The 17459-nt window shown below is 52.3% G+C and overlaps 9 protein-coding genes across 9 annotated transcripts; 4 read left to right on the top strand and 5 right to left on the bottom strand.

Moving 5' to 3' along the window:
* Window positions 1-474: 474 nt before the first annotated feature.
* Window positions 475-1460, top strand: G6M90_00g028180 (uncharacterized protein; the record flags this gene model as incomplete). Its single annotated transcript, XM_014685858.2, has 2 exons — window positions 475-979; window positions 1048-1460. The coding sequence occupies 2 exons, from the start codon at window positions 475-477 to the stop codon at window positions 1458-1460; spliced, it is 918 nt and encodes a 305-aa protein (XP_014541344.2).
* A 247-nt stretch (window positions 1461-1707) lies between these two features.
* G6M90_00g028170 (uncharacterized protein) lies at window positions 1708-1950 on the bottom strand (the record flags this gene model as incomplete). Its single annotated transcript, XM_066130006.1, has 1 exon — window positions 1708-1950. One exon carries the CDS (start codon window positions 1948-1950, stop codon window positions 1708-1710), a length of 243 nt encoding a protein of 80 aa, XP_065985889.1.
* Window positions 1951-2286: 336 nt separating this feature from the next.
* G6M90_00g028160 (uncharacterized protein) lies at window positions 2287-3672 on the bottom strand (the record flags this gene model as incomplete). Its single annotated transcript, XM_014685859.1, has 1 exon — window positions 2287-3672. One exon carries the CDS (start codon window positions 3670-3672, stop codon window positions 2287-2289), a length of 1386 nt encoding a protein of 461 aa, XP_014541345.1.
* Window positions 3673-4506: 834 nt separating this feature from the next.
* On the top strand, window positions 4507-5955 carry G6M90_00g028150 (uncharacterized protein; the record flags this gene model as incomplete). Its single annotated transcript, XM_014685860.1, has 1 exon — window positions 4507-5955. One exon carries the CDS (start codon window positions 4507-4509, stop codon window positions 5953-5955), a length of 1449 nt encoding a protein of 482 aa, XP_014541346.1.
* Window positions 5956-7427: 1472 nt separating this feature from the next.
* Window positions 7428-8047, bottom strand: ALP_0 (Alkaline proteinase; the record flags this gene model as incomplete). Its single annotated transcript, XM_014685861.2, has 2 exons — window positions 7428-7918; window positions 7978-8047. 2 exons carry the CDS (start codon window positions 8045-8047, stop codon window positions 7428-7430), a joined length of 561 nt encoding a protein of 186 aa, XP_014541347.2.
* A 2868-nt stretch (window positions 8048-10915) lies between these two features.
* On the top strand, window positions 10916-12767 carry zrt1 (Zinc-regulated transporter 1; the record flags this gene model as incomplete). Its single annotated transcript, XM_014685862.1, has 4 exons — window positions 10916-11183; window positions 11241-12305; window positions 12359-12458; window positions 12509-12767. The coding sequence occupies 4 exons, from the start codon at window positions 10916-10918 to the stop codon at window positions 12765-12767; spliced, it is 1692 nt and encodes a 563-aa protein (XP_014541348.1).
* Window positions 12768-13083: 316 nt separating this feature from the next.
* On the bottom strand, window positions 13084-14333 carry G6M90_00g028120 (uncharacterized protein; the record flags this gene model as incomplete). Its single annotated transcript, XM_014685863.1, has 3 exons — window positions 13084-13973; window positions 14061-14213; window positions 14282-14333. The coding sequence occupies 3 exons, from the start codon at window positions 14331-14333 to the stop codon at window positions 13084-13086; spliced, it is 1095 nt and encodes a 364-aa protein (XP_014541349.1).
* A 253-nt stretch (window positions 14334-14586) lies between these two features.
* Window positions 14587-15559, top strand: frg1 (the record flags this gene model as incomplete). The annotated part of the gene is made up of 2 exons (XM_014685864.1): window positions 14587-15053; window positions 15121-15559. The coding sequence occupies 2 exons, from the start codon at window positions 14587-14589 to the stop codon at window positions 15557-15559; spliced, it is 906 nt and encodes a 301-aa protein (XP_014541350.1).
* Window positions 15560-15888: 329 nt separating this feature from the next.
* On the bottom strand, window positions 15889-17013 carry G6M90_00g028100 (uncharacterized protein; the record flags this gene model as incomplete). Its single annotated transcript, XM_014685865.1, has 3 exons — window positions 15889-16087; window positions 16143-16650; window positions 16707-17013. The coding sequence occupies 3 exons, from the start codon at window positions 17011-17013 to the stop codon at window positions 15889-15891; spliced, it is 1014 nt and encodes a 337-aa protein (XP_014541351.1).
* Window positions 17014-17459: the final 446 nt, after the last annotated feature.

Genomic DNA, 17459 nt, shown 5'->3' with positions numbered 1-17459 from the left:
CCAATTGGCCGATTCCGATTAGTCCATGCTGGCGCTGTGCAGTGGTGCCGAGGGTCGACGGAAAAGACGGGTATAGCGGGATCGGGTGTCGCTTGTGAAGGCATAAATTCATCTAATACCCGGTCGGCCATAAAAAAAGACACCTTGTTGAGACGAATGATTGGCGATTCCACAAGTTTCGCCATATTAACAGAAATGATGTCAGTAGGAGTCACTTTTTGTGTTCGGCAAACAAACGCCCTCGCCTTTTTGAATCCCCATCTGTATCACGTGGGATATTTGAGTCCACCTGGCCGAAATGAACTGGCAACATTTGGATCTTCAACTTGACTGATTGAGGCAATAGAAAATCACCAATGACCACATGAGTAGATTCCTATTTTGTGCACCTTTCAAGGGAGCCTCTTTATTATTTCGGTCTCTTCTCAAAGTATTTTCCATTGATGAGCTTGGTAATCCCCCCATCACAAAAAAATGCCTTCGGATGATGAAAACATGATCACTTCGCCAAGAACGCCTTCTAACAACACCGCACCCCTCATACCAATGAAGATCTTCCCCGAATCTAGCTTTTTCAAGGAACGACGCGCACCAGCACTGCCATCTCCAGACGAAATCCGGGGCATGAACACGGAGTCGGACGATTTGTGGGACGCAAATTTCTACCGCGCACCGCCTGTCAGGATCCCGTCGCTGCAACTGCTAGTCAAGTACGGCGCCGATGTAAAAGTGAATGAAGCTTTAACCCAAGTGTGGGTGCGCGAACAGTTACTCGGCAAAGTACCTGTTCCCGAAGTCTTTGGGTGGATTGAAGACAAGCGACAGACGTTTATTTACATGTCCCTTATTGAGGGCGACACCCTTCAAAACCGATGGAGAGATCTAGAAGAGAGCGAAAGAATAACCGTCTGCCAGGAACTCAGGGAAATGGTACAAGCATGGAGAGGATTGAAGCACGACGAGGATGGCCCCTATATCGGTAAGCAAGTACCATCAAGCATAGATGTCCAAGAAAAACTAGCGCGAGACTTTAATTTACATTCATAGGAGGCCTACACAAGCAGCCGCTAAACGAAATATTTCTTTCTGATCATTCAGACCTAGCGGGACCATTCGAAGGAGCAGATGCAACCCAACGCTTTCACCATGGCTGTGGGATTGACATTCGCGGCGAGGTACCCGTCGTGTTTACACATGATGATCTCCTCGCAGTCAATATCCTATTATCGCCGGGTCTGAATCCAAAAGTAGCGGCGATTATTGACTGGGCTCAGTCGGGGTGGTATCCCTTTTACTGGGAGTATTGCAAGGCGCGATGGCCAACAGTACATTCTGAAAAGTTCGACGAAGCTACCCAAGACGAATGGAGGGCAAAATATCTCCCAATAATGATTGATCCCGTAGATGAGCCGATGTATTATCATCCGTGGCTGTACTTTGTCTTGTCCAAAGGTATCTAGAGTCCTGAATGGGGCGCAGGACTGTTTCCAAGGTCCCACAACGATGGTCGATATACCATTAGAGACGTGTCGCTTTCATAGAGTTCGTTAATCCATGTTTCCGGGTTGGCTTAGTTTTCCGATATTCTAAAGACTTCAAGCTCCGCGATACCGATACCGTCGAGGCGGAGATTGGGGTCCCTGGCCGCAAAGGTCACCGGCGATATCTGCAGTTGATTCCCCTCTCCCGCATCTATCTGTGGTAGCCTTATGGATAAGTTGCCGGGTTTTTCTTAGTGCCGCCGGTTCGGGGCTTTGGTTCTAGGTATTTGTCTTCAATCCTCAAAGGCCGACGGGTCGGGTTGAAGCCTCGTTCTCTTGCTTCCTTGATGATGCGTCGAACAGACGTCTGGGAGACATCAAATAATTGGGTTAGTCGTAATGCTGAATAGTCGCATTCGGCGTAGAGGGCTAGCATAGCAGCTTTTGTTGCTACGTTAATTTCGGGCATTTTGAAAGCTTCGGGAAAAGGCTCCAAAGGGCTTCGAGTTGGAGCGGCAGAGGGCCCCGCAAATCGAGGGTTTTCAGGGAGGTTGGAAAAGAGGGTTGACTGACGGGCAGGCCCCGTTTCGAGAGATTTCAGGTTGAACATGAAACAGCATCACGTGCAGGGTCCAACCTGCGCCAATAGCGTGCCTTGGGGGCATCTCTAGCTTACAGCATCAACGCACTCTTTTCATCCATGTTCCGCTGCGACGTTGAACAAGACACACGCACAAGACTGGACACTACTGCTAAGCTATGTGGTTTGTATAGATGCATCTACTTTAACCTAGGGCTGATCATGTTACGCATCGGCGTCCTCAGGCTTTTCGGGAGGAGCAATTACATGAGCTGCATCAAACGGCACCCTCTGCAGGCGCGTGCAATTTCCAGATGTCGCCTCGCCGTTGAACCGGGCATCCACCCAAGCCAACCACTCTGATGCTGCAGCAACAATCACGCCCGAGTGATCCAGCTCTGTGTACTCTCTCAAATGAACCTCGCTTTGGTCCTGGCAGGCCTGCTGCCATGACTCATGGGCCACCTGCGCAACGACGGCGGTGTCGTTGAGTCCCTGCACCAGCAGGAGAGGAGCCGAGGTGCGTCCTCCCGACGCCGGCGCCATCTTGTCCTGCCAACTCTGCAGCAACTGCAAATCCGTCTCGAAGCCCTTCTCATCAAGGACCTGCTCCCGCGTCAAGCCTACGCTGATGGCCCCCTGTGCGATCAAACAGGGCTGCGAGGCATCGGCAATAGCCATCCGCTGCCGCTGAACTTGGCCCAGCATGGTGAAGTTGTACGAGGGGGAGAAGCGCTGAAGCGCCTTGGCCACGAGTGTCAGGTAGCCGGATTTGAGGATGAAGTCGGTATGGTTTCGAAGCATGTCTGCAATCTTGAGGGCCGGGGCCAGAGACACAGTCCCGAGGTACTTGGAGTCGTCCTTGGCAAAACGACTTTCAGCCAATTTCCACACCGCGCCACCACCCTCGGAGTGGCCAACCGCCATCCACTCCTGGGTGAAGATGTTGCCCATGGCTTTCCTTGCTGCCACTACGGAGTAGACAATATCGTTGACCTGCACGGGGAAACTGCAGTACTTGTGCTCGGTCTGGTTATTCCCCAGACCGGCGTAATCCGTGGCCACGACGGCGTACCCTCTCTGAAGAAGCAGCTGCCAGCTATCGTAGTCGTATAGCGCCGGGCCGTTGGATGGAGCGCACCCTCGGTAGACGCCGCTCGTGCCGTGAGCATAGGCGACAAGGGGAAACTGATGGGACGAGGATGAGTTTGACGCCTTGGACTTGAGTGATGCCGGCGCAAATGGCAGTGCAATGAAACCCGTGGCAGGCACGGTACTATTGTCGAGATCCACAGAAGCGTACTGTATGCGGTATACCGTGGTGCCTTGTTTGACCTGTTCGCCCAGCATCTTGGGGTCCATGGCCTGCATCTTGAGCACGTCTCCGGGCTTGGATCCAGAAAAGTTGCTTGCCGTTGCGAACCAGTCAAAGTCAAAGTTCTGGCCGAAGATTCCAAGATCTATCGCATTGACTTTAGCCAACGTTGCTTGGCATTTCTCGTCGCAGCCATTTTGCACCGCGAATTCAGGCGTAATGTTGAAGTTGGAGCCTTGTAAACAAGTAGCTTGGCCAATGATGGCAGCGTGTAAAACCCAGTTGCGAATCCTCATTATCGTGGTAAACGCTTGATGGGTGTTTGTAAAGAATGTTGTAAAGAGAATATAACGAGCCGGCTAGTACAGTCACTCCCTGAATGTACTCAAATCGGGAGACTTTATTTAAAACCTGCTCCTCCCGTGTTCTTATACATATTTAAAAACTTACAAGTCCACCGGCCTGTGTTGCCAGGGGTTGGTTCAGTTGGGCTTCCGGGAACGCAGTTCATCTCGGCTAGTAACCTCCGGCTGCCAGCAGGCCAAGAACCTTCCGGCCGCCAAGAATTCTCCGGCCGCCAGTAACCCTCCGGCCGCTAGCGGGCCATGCTGCGACATTTCAGGAGAATCCGACCGGTCAATGTGTCACACATACTCGAGGGCTAAGATCACGTGACCTGGGGCAGAGACTCTCACAAGTCTCATCGACGACGACTTGTATAAATAATGAATAGACGTCTTTGGTCCCTGGGGACTTGAGGGAAACCAAGGGCCTCGGCACTCTACTACCAAAGACCTAAATTGGGTTACTACTCCAAGCCCTGGGAACATGTGGAGGTTGTGGAGATTGAGAGCTGTTAGTCGTCAACCTTGAAAAGAAGTCTGGTACCAGTGGGTCAAGGAAAATCCCGAAATTAAAGTGTCTGACCATCCTAGCAGGGGCTTTGTATGTATAAGCTATTCAGGTTTCATATGCGTTATACTCCGTACGTAGGTCCAAGGTGGATGCATGGCGAATCTTCGCCGGTGATGCCGTTGCGGCAACCCTTTTTTTTTACTTTTACATCTAGGATCGTGACATTATTCCTTGTCCATGCCTTTCACCTTGTGCGAAACTTCCGCGTGCTTATAATGATCCACGTGTCGCTCGTGCCGCGATCTTGCGATCGATGCTACACCAGCAAGGAGCGCTGCATCTGGGCTCCCGGCTCCCTCACATGCGAACGATGCGCTCGCGTCGGCCACGCCTGCCGGTCGAAAAGGCCCATCAAGAGAGTCGGCCGCCCGCCAGGAGGCTATCTCTCCTCATCAATGAAGCGAACCAGGCTTGGTACACAGAAGAGCGACATGTCAGCCAAAAGAAATAAAAATACGGCAACAACGGTGACGACGACGACGACGACGACGACGACGCTCGCTCCCGCCATGGTGGAAGGTTCAATTGGGCAGACCTTGTTATCGACGATCGAGGGTCTTGGTCAGCCGGAGCTCGATCTTCTGAATCGGACGATTCACCAGGACGACTTCACTGAGCAATTTGTAATCGGCCCCAGTTTCTACCATGGGCATCGCCAGAAGCTTGTATTTCATCTCTTATCCTCGCGACGAATTGTCCTGGACGCCTACCTGGCATTCGCCCTGTCCTGCGGCGACCAGGCCCAAGTCAATACAAGCTACAAGAAGGCTGCCTCGGCACTCTTCACCCTTCGCTCGATCCAAATCAAGGACCATCTCGACATCACGTCGTGTCTCATGTTGGGCTGGCAATTACTACACTTTGTTTTCCAGCTTGGGGGTAGAGAAATTCTCCAAGTGTGCAGCCAAACCCTGAGTCTTCTTAAACCGCATTACGCTGCTGGAAAGCACTTTGAAACTTCACACCTGTCATTTTTAACGAGCATTATTCTCACCGAGACTGCAGAATGTCTCATGATGACGAAATTGCCGACTCTAAAGCTCCATCACGCCGAAGCATCGAGTCACATTGATGGCTGCGTGGGTCTATGTACTGGCCTTTTGCTCCATTTATATGATCTTGCCGCGATAAATGTCGATATGCAAAACAGGAGCAGACAGGGACAATGTAAGACAAAAGGACTACCAGATTTGCCGACTAAACTGGAAGATGTGCGGCTGAAGATTAGGGACTGGAAACCGCAGCTTCAGACAAAAATCTTCGCCAAGTTTACCGCCTTGGAGGTGGCACATATGCTTTGCCAACATCAAATCATGCAGACGGCTGCCCTGCTTATTATCCACCGTCTCCAACACCGGTTTGGAAAGGAGGACGGCACAGCCTCCGCCCTGGCTGCTACGATATTGAGTCAGATTGATTTGACTGTTCATGTCACGGGAAAGTCTCCGTTATGCGTCGACCTGCCACTGATAGTGGCCTGTTTGGAGGTCGAAGACGATTCTGCCAGGGAACAACGGCTCCGGAGTCTGTCGGCCATCGGAAGACATTCTGCAGTCTTTTGCGACCGCATCAAGAGTATGGTTATGCAAGTTTGGACGGCGCGGCGGCAAGGCCGGATTGTGTTTTGGCACGATATAGGGCATCTTCTCTCTCGCTTCTCGTGAGGTGCAACGGCCGAGGAAACGCCAACCCCCAGCCTAAAGTCTGCGAAACGTGTGGAAGCTATAAAAATATAGTAGCATTTGTCTTAACTGTCTGCGAAGTAGTGCCGCTGCGACATGTGGATTCAGCACGAGTAAAGGGATCAACTGACTGAGACTGGTTGAACTTTTTCCGTGCAAATGCTATAGGGGTGCCGGTATGTTGTCAGATAACTCGTATTATAGACTGCTGGGAAGTTTGGCATCGGTTATTTTCATTATATTGACGCGCGACTGCCTTCTTCACACTCCTAAACTACATGGCGCCGGGGCTGGGATTGATTGCGGTCACCGTCCAAAGGGGTGCTGAGAGATACTGCTTTACATTACATATAGTAGGTGGGAGTTCAACATATACCAAATTTGCACCCCAGTCGCTAATCTGGAGCAATGACAGCGACGTACCTTGATTGCGCTGCTGTCTCGGGACGGCTGGGCCTGCGCTACGATTCTCAAACCTAGGGTCGTCTTTTGGGTACACGCCGATAATGAAGGAAGCTTTACGCATTACTATTGTGCAATTGCCCGAAAACTTGACATCAGCGTAGATCTTCCCAGTGCAGATAGACTGTTAGCTTTGCGAGATACGATCGAGAGTCTATCGAACTGATCGCTCGTGCTCGATAACGCCGACGATGTCACTTTATGCAGCGGCGCAGGGCGGTCGGGACAAACAGATTGCTGGGTCGCTTGGTGTCATTATCAGAGCTAGACTCACACATCAGTCAATCTTGGTTATATCCGCACAGGCCAGCGAGTCATTGATTCCCTTGTCGATCGTGACTGTTGCTTCCACCACCGTCTTGGGCGGCGGAGCCAGCAGCCTGCGAATAGCCTCAAATAGTGGCTGAAACAGACCTCACGTGAGGAGGCCTCAACACCAATTCAGGCGCGCGTTATCCATAGCTAGATGAAGAAAAAAACAAGCATCAATCAACCAGTTACAAGTACCCCAAATCCCGTGATAATTATCAGCCGAATAGAAGCCTTGCGCTTCCAACAGTGACTTGACCAGCATAATTATACTGTACCCGCCATTATAAACCCTGAGTGACTGTAGATTTCTCGAGAATACTTAGTGGTAATATCATTGAGCATATCACACGCGCTATCCTAAGCTATCTCAACTCGACCTTTGCCATGTGCGTCGTATCAACACCCAAGCTTCTGAATTCACTGACCAAAACTCGAAATCAGCCCGTCCCTAGCCTAATAGCAGCACACTCCATACTCGATGCCCTGGGCTTTTCCCGAATAAATGTCCTCCTCATAGACAAAATATTTTACCAAAATGATACTAGAACTCATCCGTGCACTTGTCCCGTCATTTGCTTGTCCTGAGTGTCTTGCTGGTCCTATTTGGTCATCTATCCCGCGTGATGGGTTCAAGAACCAGCGTGGTATAGGTGCGTCATGGCTCGGTTCCAAATGTCACTTTACCGGGGATCCAGTCCTCCATTAAAGGCAACACGCTGGTATTCAGCAGGTCCAGCTCCAGGGATGGCCCCAACTTTATGTTCGGTAGCAAGATCAAGAATTTGCGTAGCCAGAATCCTAGCTGTATCCTCAGCCTTGGGTAAGGGATCCATCTTTGCTAACAAGGTTAGCGCCATGCCGGCGACGAGAGGTGATGCGAAAGAAGTGCCATCTACGGCTCTAACGCCGCTCCTTCTATTGAGGACGGTAATGTTTTGACCAGGAGCATATATATCGACGAGAGGACCAAAATTAGAGTGAGGCGCCTTGTCCCAATTCTCTGACAATGAACCGACGGTTATGTGAGGACTGGAAATAGCCATTGGGTAGGGATACAAGTCCTGAGATACTTCTATTGCGTTATTTCCCGCTGCGAAGAATATAAGGACACCCTGATTCCACGCATCGACCATGACGTTCTGTAAACGTTGTACCGTATTAAGTCCATCCGCTGTTCTAATTAGCTGTTTGTTTATTTTGTTTAATAGATAAAATGGAATGCTGACTTACGTCCTTTTCTCGAAGTTATACTGGTGGCGGTTTCTGCTGTCTTAATTTTATAGGTCAATTGGAATCTCATTGTTCGCTGTAAGAGCAGTTGTTATTATTGAGAACAACGCTAGTAGAGCGATGAGGTGTTTATAAACATCCATGGTATAATAAGAAGTAAGTAAGTCTGTTAGTTTGAGGAAGAATCGATTGGTGAGGAGCAAGTTTATTGAGTGAACTTCTGCCAGCTTCTTATAGCTTCTCCTACTGACATCGAGCGGCTGATTCCTCGTCTTGGTCCGTGGTCCATGTTTTTTTTTATGCCGAAGGATGTCCTCCTGAGTCAAAAAAACCGGTTTTCAAATCGCCAACATGGATGTCCCATCATAAAACAAGTCAGGATTAGCATATGTATGAAGCCTCGTGGGAGCTGGTCGGTCTGGGTGGGAGTAGGTTACACTATCACGGACCTCGGTCACCTCATATCACCTTACATGATGATAGAAATGACATAACACAATAAAGGCTGCTAAAGTTTCACTGCGCAGTCGATAGTCGACTAAATGAAGCTGCGTGCATGAAGTGGCGTTCAACGGTGACTACGAGCACTAAATAGAGTTGTTACGGACGCCAGGCTCCGGATATCACCTCCCTAATGTGACAATACACGTCATCAATTCACGATTCCAGTAGATTGTGGTAGGTAAGCATACCAATGTCTCACTCTGTTACAAAAAAACTTCCATGCCACTCAAAAGCAAGCGCAAGATTCAATGCCGAGCATGGTTTAGGGTTTGAGCATGCTGGCATATTACGGACGTGTTATCTCAAGGGTACATGCATGGCAATTGCCGCGCAATTGCCGAAGTAAGGCAATGTGAATGCCTATTGAAACTCCCCTTTTAGCACCTTAAAACGTTAGAGCAGTTGCTTGGTACCATCTTACACACACTCTACGCGCAGTCACAGAGCTTGGTAGCTTACCAGGTGTTTGCTATAGATATTTTCTACGCGCACATCGCGTATTCGCATCAAGTTCTGAGGAAGAACAAACTCAAAACGTTGTGTACGGACTTATCCAAGGGAAGCCAGGGAGCTGAACAGCCACATCCCACACGGGAGCCACGGGCAATTATCATTATGCCTTGAAAGCTCGCCGTGAACACGGCTAGTCTTGTAGGTATAGCTCGTACGGTATTAGTAGCTTCCGAAAGCAGAGCTCGTAGCCAACCTCCCGATAGTGCTCTGCCACTCCATGCCGAGTCACGGCGTTCACCGAAGCTTAAAAACCTGGATCCTGAGACAATCCTCCAACAACCTCCTCAATGCGACATTTGGATTATGATGAGTCTGGTCAAGTTCTCTGCTGCTCTCAGAAAGACTCAAGTCGATAGCCCCCCCCATTTTAACGAAATAATACCTTGCCCTTCATGTTTGCACTCTGCGTGGATGACGCTGCAGGTTGCGTAGACTATGATGCTGATACTTGTCGCTATGCTTTATGAGTGTTGAAACTCTCGAGACACTTGTTGTTAACATTTTAATAGCAGCAATATCTTGGATAGAAAGTGTCAATGTAGGATTCATAACTCTCTCGCCACCACGGACCGCAGATACATATGTTTGCCGCCTATACCACGAATCCCGTAGGGATTGCGTCCCATCATGTGGATCCTCCCTCCTTGGCCAGCCAACCGAACAAACCTACGATCGGGTCGGGTAGTATACTCGGCTCGGGTAGCAAGCAGTGACGCCTTGCGACGTGGGTCATTGTTGTATAAAAATTGGGACCAGAAACTATTGACTTGAAAGTTGAAACCAGACCTCCATGCCCCCGGCCACCCCTGTTTATGCTGTGAGGTGGTGCAATATGGTTGCATGTGCACATGTGGACTCGGACCGTCTCCCCGCCGCCTTGTACAGATGAAATCGTGGCGGGCCGCCATCATGAGCGCTTGCTATTTTGTAACGAGCACCTAGATACCGAATAGCGTACGGCACTTGCTAAATATGTAGTCAGTTCGTCTCGTACCTATGGAGTACATGCACATGTGTAGGAAGTCGTCAGTTGTCACGCCGTCTCTGTCCCCTCTGTTAGGTGCGCGGTGTGACCCCTGACTATTACTTGGCCTGTGCATGTGGCCTGCCCACGGGCTTCAGCTTGAAGCTTCAGCGGTGCCGATTAGTTACTTTTACCATCCTATTGAGTGCGCGGAGGTGCGTTGGATGTACCAGCCGAATTCAGGTTCTGGCCAATTAAAAATCTAGTACTAAGAGGTATACTACCTTACTAGTATTTTATATAATAATAAAAGTTACTAAAACTTCTTAAGTTATAAGAAATACCATATATTATAGCTAAATTAGTAGTAAAAAAGGTACTATTTTAATATCGCAGAAAAGTGGGTCTAATACATTTAACGCACCTCCGCGCACTCAATGGGATACAAGGGGGGGCGCAGACTTTTAGCACCAGACCTTACTGTACCTACCGTAAATAAGCTTACCACAACCACCAGACCTCGACCATCTCCCGTCTCCAGCTTCCCGTCTTCAACTTGGGTGATTTGACACAAGTCAAAGGCGTACGGCTGGCGCCATGCCTCGTTGAATCAATTCTCCATACATACCACCCCTTGCAGCTGCCATAGATGGTCGTATTCCCCATCCTCAATGGATCGCAGGCCAATTAGCATGGCAACAAGCTTATGTTCAAGCACTCGAGGTGCTGCGCCTTTGCCATCGGCCCCCCACTCCGCCTCCAAGCCGCCATGTCGCTTGCGATTCGCAATTCGGGTCTTCACGGACGCTGTGGGGTCCAAAACGAGTCTTGGCATGGCCATTGAGGTTCGGCCATTGCCTTTGGCTTTTCCCTTGATCCTCCTCTTTTTCATATCCCACAAGATCAATCTTGAACTCCAAGACAACTGTGAAACCGACGTCCAGGTGCTTGCCCAATATGATCTGTCTCAACAGAGCTGACGAGGGCAGCCTTCGCCACCTCACCTACAATCAGAGCCCCAATGCTCTTGCAGCGAACCAAACTACTCGCCAGGATCTGAATGGCATATCGAATCTGCGCGAGTATGTCGCAGCCAGCCAAGACGATGCGTCTGGGGGAGGGACCGGTGGAATGCTGGGCGAAACACCATTGACCGACAAGTTGCGCCGCGAAGGGGAGCCACATCTTCTGGCTCGAGTGCCGGACGCAAGACGATGGGTTGGTGGTATGTATCGAACCGCCCCTTGGTGCTCCTCTCCCAGTACTGATTCGACTTGCCTAGGTTCGTTCTTGCGTTTTAAGGCGGTTGCTGGCTTCAATGGCCAGAATCGCCTGGTCTGGGTACACTCCGCGTGGTGCCTGGAGCGCCTTTGGAGCTGGTTGACCTGGATTTTATCCGTTCTCTTCTTCTCTTATATGATTTCTAGTTTGCGCATGTCGACTTACTGGGCCGGAAATGAGAAGCTTCTGTCCAATATCGAATCGACTGCAGCCAATTCGTCTTCCCTGGCCGATGCTTTCGAAATGCCGGAGCCTTCATTCCGCCACGATCTTCATGGCCTCAAGAAGCGATCTTCTTGCGCATCAGGTGGCGTTGACAAGGACCAGTACAATACCGGGCTTCATGTCGCGGCACTCTTCATCATCTGGTTCGTCTCGACATTGGGGTGCGCATTTCCCATTATGGCTGCCAAGTTTCCCGGTTTGCGAATTCCGCGACGTTTCTTCTTTGCTGTGCGCCACTTCGGAACGGGAGTTTTGATTGCAACCGCCTTTGTGCATTTGCTTCCCACGGCCTTTGTGTCCCTCGGGAATCCTTGCCTTGGGACCTTTTGGACCGAAGATTATAACGCAATGCCCGGGGCTATTGCTCTTGCTGCAATTTTCCTCGTCACCATTATTGAAATGGTGTTTCATCCGTCCAGACACGTCCCGCCCGCCGATATTGTTGCCAAACCGAGGGCCAAAGAGCAGGAAGAACTCGAGACTACTGATTCGGAGGGCCACCCAATCCGTGATATGGGACCTCTTCGTGGCCGATCTAGCAGCGTGGCGCAGGGTCTCTCTCAGCTGAATCAAGCTGCCATATCCGAAGAGATTTCGGCCAAGGGGCCTGCTGCTGATTCTGCAATTGCCAAATCAGTGTCCAACGATTGTCATGATGCCACGGAACACGGCGAAGGCGAACAGACCGTCTTGACACCGGAGCAGAAGCGTAGGAAAGACCGATTGCAGTGTATCCTACTCGAAATGGGCATTCTATTCCACAGTGTTTTTATTGGCATGGCTTTGAGTGTCAGTATCGGGAACGACTTCATCGTCTTGTTGATTGCCATCGTTTTTCACCGTAAGTTGAACACAAGCGCATACCTTGTAAAATATATACTAATGCTGTATTAGAAACCTTTGAGGGTCTGGCACTTGGCTCAAGAATCTCTGTCATTGAATGGGGTGACAAGACATGGCAGCCATGGCTCATGGCATTGGCATACGGTTTCACGTACGTACATCACCACATTACTCCTTCGTAACATATTTAACAAGTGATAGGACACCGATCGGTCAGGCCATTGGCCTTGCTACGCATATGCTCTACAGCCCCGATTCCGAAGTCGGTCTCATCCTCGTTGGAGTCATGAATGCCATTTCTGCCGGTCTGCTTACGTTTGCATCCCTTGTCGAGCTCCTTTCTGAAGATTTTCTGAGCGACGAGAGCTGGCGTCACCTCCGAGGGAAGAATCGCATAATCGCCTGCCTGCTGGTCTTCTTTGGTGCCTTTGGCATGAGTCTGGTTGGCGCCTGGGCTTAAGTATCCACGAATAGGAGTTACTAAGAGAGCGTTGAGAGAGCGTTGAATAACGCCACAACAAGTGCGCATTGGTGAGAATGCCACTTGAAAACCAAGGGGTCGGTTGACTTACTTTCTTTGTGGCCATCATGGCCATGCTAAATTTTGACGATCTTGCCGATGGCATTTTACAAATAGCTTGGGGATAGCTAGAACCGTCTTTAGACAATACACACTCCTTTACAACCAATCTGTCCTGGTAATTTCAACAGGTCAACTCCGTGAATGACAAAAAGACATTGGTATATGCATCATGGATCCAGGTATATATTGCGCATCATGATACGGTATTTTTGGCCACCACGCCTCTCGCAAACTCGCCAAACGTCAAATGGGACTCGAGATCCACCTCATCACCCAAGTTGGGCTGCGTAAACACAGCCAGCGTATTCCTCGCAATAGCACCACCACTCACCGCCGCCCTCACGCCCCTGACATAATGCGGCACAGCCTTGAACCTGCCCGCCGTAATGCGCTCCAGCGTCTCGCCCGTCTGGAAAGCTATACAGTCCCTCGGGATCTTCACCTGGCACGTCTCCCCCGCGCGAGACAAGATGTACAGCCCCGCCGAAGAATCAGGCGACGCCGGAAGTTCCCCCAGCGGCGGCAAAGACGCACCCGTCAACCCAACGTCCCCCGGCACAGCGGGACTAACTTTATGCTCGTCGATAAACATGGCCGACGTCAAGCCCGTAAGACACCCGTGGTCGAGGTGCGTAGCGCACCAGTCGTCTTCGCTTGTCCCGTCGTTGCTGTGCACATCCTGCGGGAAGTAGTGCAGCAATCTCGCCTTGGTGGTGTTGGACGTGCTCACCACGTGCTCCAGGTAGCCCTTTGGGTATCCCTGGATCTCCCTCTCCGCGAAGCGATCACACGCTCGTGCCACCAGCACGGCAACGTCGATGATGAGCCTGCACAGCTCCGTGACGGCGGGTTTAAAACCGGGTAGCACATTCTCCGGCGGCCACGCGTTGGGAGACAAGTACTCCGGGAACGTGTCGGGCGAGAACTCGGGCGTGGGCCTGGCGCACTCGAGGGCTGGGTCGACGTAGAATGCGCAGTTGGCGTAGTACGAGCCCTTGAAGGTGTCTGCCTGCCCGTTTTTGAGGGTTTCTTTGCCCAGCGACCAGCCTGTCAAGTATTTGGCCTTGACGTTTTCCAGTTTTTCTACAACCGCGTCAGCGCTGGTGTTTCATAAGTACATATGTAGAGCGGAGCAACAAAGTGTAAGTAGCTGTGGTACTTTGGCCGTACCTAGTTCTTCGGCAGGGAGATTCCCCAGGTACGAGGCATAAGAGAGCGCCATGCGGCGCAACTGCGGAAATTCTTGGGGCACATCTTTGACGACTAGGATTCCTAGGGAATCGGGTCCAAAGGCTCGCTGTAGGGTTTCGAAAGAGACGTTGCCTGTTGCGTGTAAGTTTGCCATGGCCTGTGGCATGCCGTCATGCGGCTTCACTACGCGAGAGCCGTACCGTCAGTTAGGTCCTTCAGGGACACTGTTACGGGCTGTGCTTGCGCTACCATTCTGCCCTGTGCATCAAGTGATATTCTAAGCTCTCGAAGTAAATGACGCAGAATTCGGATCTGCCAGCATCGAAGGGATCCGTGGACGCAAAGTACATTTAAACTTGCAACCCCAGCTCTCGACTCGGCCTCTACAGCTGATGATGGCCGCTGACCTAACAGGCTCTCGTCAATGGTCACCTGCGGGGGAGGGGCAGAGAAAGCCCGCTTACATAATCAAATGCCCTTTTGAGGTCCGGTAGGCTACAGCGGGATGGAGCTCGCCGCCTCCCGCTCGCGCGTCAGACGCTCATTGCTCACCGACGCCAACCGAGCCATCCCAGACTGCCCATCCCGCAGAATGGTCAAGCCATTGAGCTTCAAGGGCGACAAGAAGCCCAAGAAGCGGAAGCGCACTGCTGATGCCGACCGAGACGATGGCGAGGCCGGCCCTTCGCGGGTGCAAAAGCTCAACAACGACGACGACGCCGCCGCCGACGATGACAGCTGGGTTTCTGCGGATGTTGCGACGGACGTGGTTGGGCCCGTCATGATTGTGTTGCCCACCGAGAAGCCGTCTGCGCTGGCGTGCGACCCCAACGGCAAGGTGTTTGCGATGCCGATTGAGAATGTCGTCGACGGAAACCCCACGAGCGCGGAGCCGCATGATGTGCGCATGGTGTGGGTTGCGAACAAGGTATCCGGCACGGATAATTTTCGCTTCAAGGGCCATCACGGACGGTACGCCACCTGCAACCTCGAACTACGCAACTCGCCTGACGCTGCTGCTAACATGGGAAAACATCAGATACCTGGCCTGTGACAAAATAGGTTTCCTATCCGCCACGTCGGAAGCCATTTCCCCCCTCGAGTGCTTCAACGTCATCGCCACGGCCGACACCCCCAGCACTTTCCAGCTGCAAACCCTTCGGGAGACGTTCGTCACCATCAAGCCCAACACGTCGTCCAAGTCGACTTCTCCTGCAGAAATACGCGGCGACGAGGACAAAATCACATTCAATACGACCATGCGCATACGTATGCAGGCCCGGTTCAAGCCCAAGCTCAAGGCGTCCAAGGAGGAAAAGGCCCTGTCAAAGATTAGTAGGCAGGAGTTGGAGGAGGCCGTGGGCAGGAGGCTGGATGAGAACGAGGTGAAGGTGCTGAAGAGAGCAAGGAGGGAAGGCGATTATCATGAGCGTCTGTTGGACTTGAAGGTGAAGAATCGACATGACAAGTTTGGATGAGGAGCTACGTCGACCACCTCGACAAGTCGTCCACGTATGCTTCAGCTAGCCGGCGCAGGATGGTGCATAAAAGCAGTTCCGAGCCTCGCATGGAATCATGGCGAGTTCAAATTGCCTTGGCTGCGGGCATGTCGTTGGCTCCCCTAGAACGGAGCTCCATGCCAAGGGCACCTGTATATACATCAACATGCCGCGGTGAACAAACCACGTACTTGCCAGCACGTAGCGTTCACACACACCCAAGAGAAAGCATTGCAAATCAAGGGCCACCAAAGACTCAACGCCAGGGATATCACGAGCACACCATCATCACCCACCCCAGCCGGTCCCTAACCGCCCCTCCAAGCCTTGACGTTGCCATCCTCGCCCGCCGTAAACACAACCTGCGCATCGTCAAAGAAGCAAAACGCGCGCACGATATCCTCCCCATGCGCCCCGGGCAGTCCCACGCTGTTCTCCCGGTCAAACACCCACTTCGGCCCGTGGCCCTGATTCCTCGCCAGGAACACAAGTTCGAAGCCATGCCTCCTAATCCAAAGTCAGCACACGGCTACCACCCCCCCAAACCAAAAAAAAGACTTACTCCTGAGCGCCGGCGCCGATAATCGCACCGCTACCGTCCGTCTTGCCCATCACGTCCGCGACGTACTGGCAGCCCAGCACGCTCCTCAGGTCGCCCCAGTTCTGCGCGGCGTCGCCCCCCTCGGCCCCCTCGTCCACGTCATACAGCGCGAACTGCTCGTCGTGCGAAAGCGCCACGACCTCGGTCCCCGTGAGGAACCCAGCGCGGTGGACGGACGCGCCGTGGTTGAACGTCTGCAGCGTGACGTCGTCCTCGTCCGCGACGCGCGTGTCGTACACGTTGACCAGGCCGTCCGTCGAGCCGCTCAGCAGGAAGGCCGGCTGGCCGGGCCGGAAGGCCAGCTGCGTCACGTCGTCGCTGTGCACCTCCTGGTAGTGCGCGCGGGGGCGGGCGCCGGCCCTCACGTCCCAGGCGAAGATGCTCGCCGTGTGGTCGCGCAGCTCGGTGCCCACGGCGATGGTCTGCGTCGACGCCGAGCAGGCCACGGACAGGATGGGCGACGGCGCGGCTTTTTTTCGTCGACGCGGTCAGCCAGCTGCCCTCCTTAAACTTCGGGTGCCTTACCGTTGAACTGCGCCGCGCGGGCTTGGTCCCCGCGCAGTCGGAGATCCCACACGGCCACCGTGCCGTCCTCGCCTGCCGTGCACACCAGGGAGCTGCTCCCGTCGAATACGCGCAGGCTGGTCAGGTTGCCGTGCTGCGGCTTCCACGAGGCCACGGGGCCGTCGGGGAGGCGGGCCGGGCGCAGCAGCGAGAGGTGCTGGTCCGAGGAGATTGTGACGAGGCCGGCTTCTGTGCGGTCCACGTCGAGGACGTATGTTTCCTCGGGGCCGGAGAAGCGGTGCGTCGCGATGTTGGTGAGCGTGTACATGGTGGGTGGGTTGTGAAATTTTGCGACATGAGGGTTGAGCGGCGGGGGTTCGCGCACCAGGGTTCGGGAGACCAAGGAACAGTATATGCGTGGGTATTCGCAAGTGTAAACCAGGCACAGATGCCTAGTTTAGAATCAGAAGCGCATCCGATACGCCGTTATGTGCTTCACGGATGGGCTTGCGATGTGGTTTCAAGTGTATGGTCGTCAGTAGCCATTGCAGGGTCGTTGGTGGGTAAAGATTTGCAGACCCACGGAGACCTCACTCGCCTTATCACTGATGAAAGCATCTACGTCACAACACTAACCAGGCATCGGGCGCATTTTTGTTTAAAAAAAAAATTGAAATGCTGTTTAAAGTCATGTTCGGCCCCCCATTATGTCTATATATCCATGTTCACGCTACTAATAGTACACTGATTGTCGTTCGTATCCTCAATCAGAAA

This window comes from Metarhizium brunneum, chromosome 1 (genome assembly GCF_013426205.1).
Source record: "Metarhizium brunneum chromosome 1, complete sequence".
In the NCBI taxonomy this organism is placed as follows: domain Eukaryota; kingdom Fungi; phylum Ascomycota; class Sordariomycetes; order Hypocreales; family Clavicipitaceae; genus Metarhizium; species Metarhizium brunneum.
This window is presented reverse-complemented; position numbering and strand designations above follow the sequence as displayed.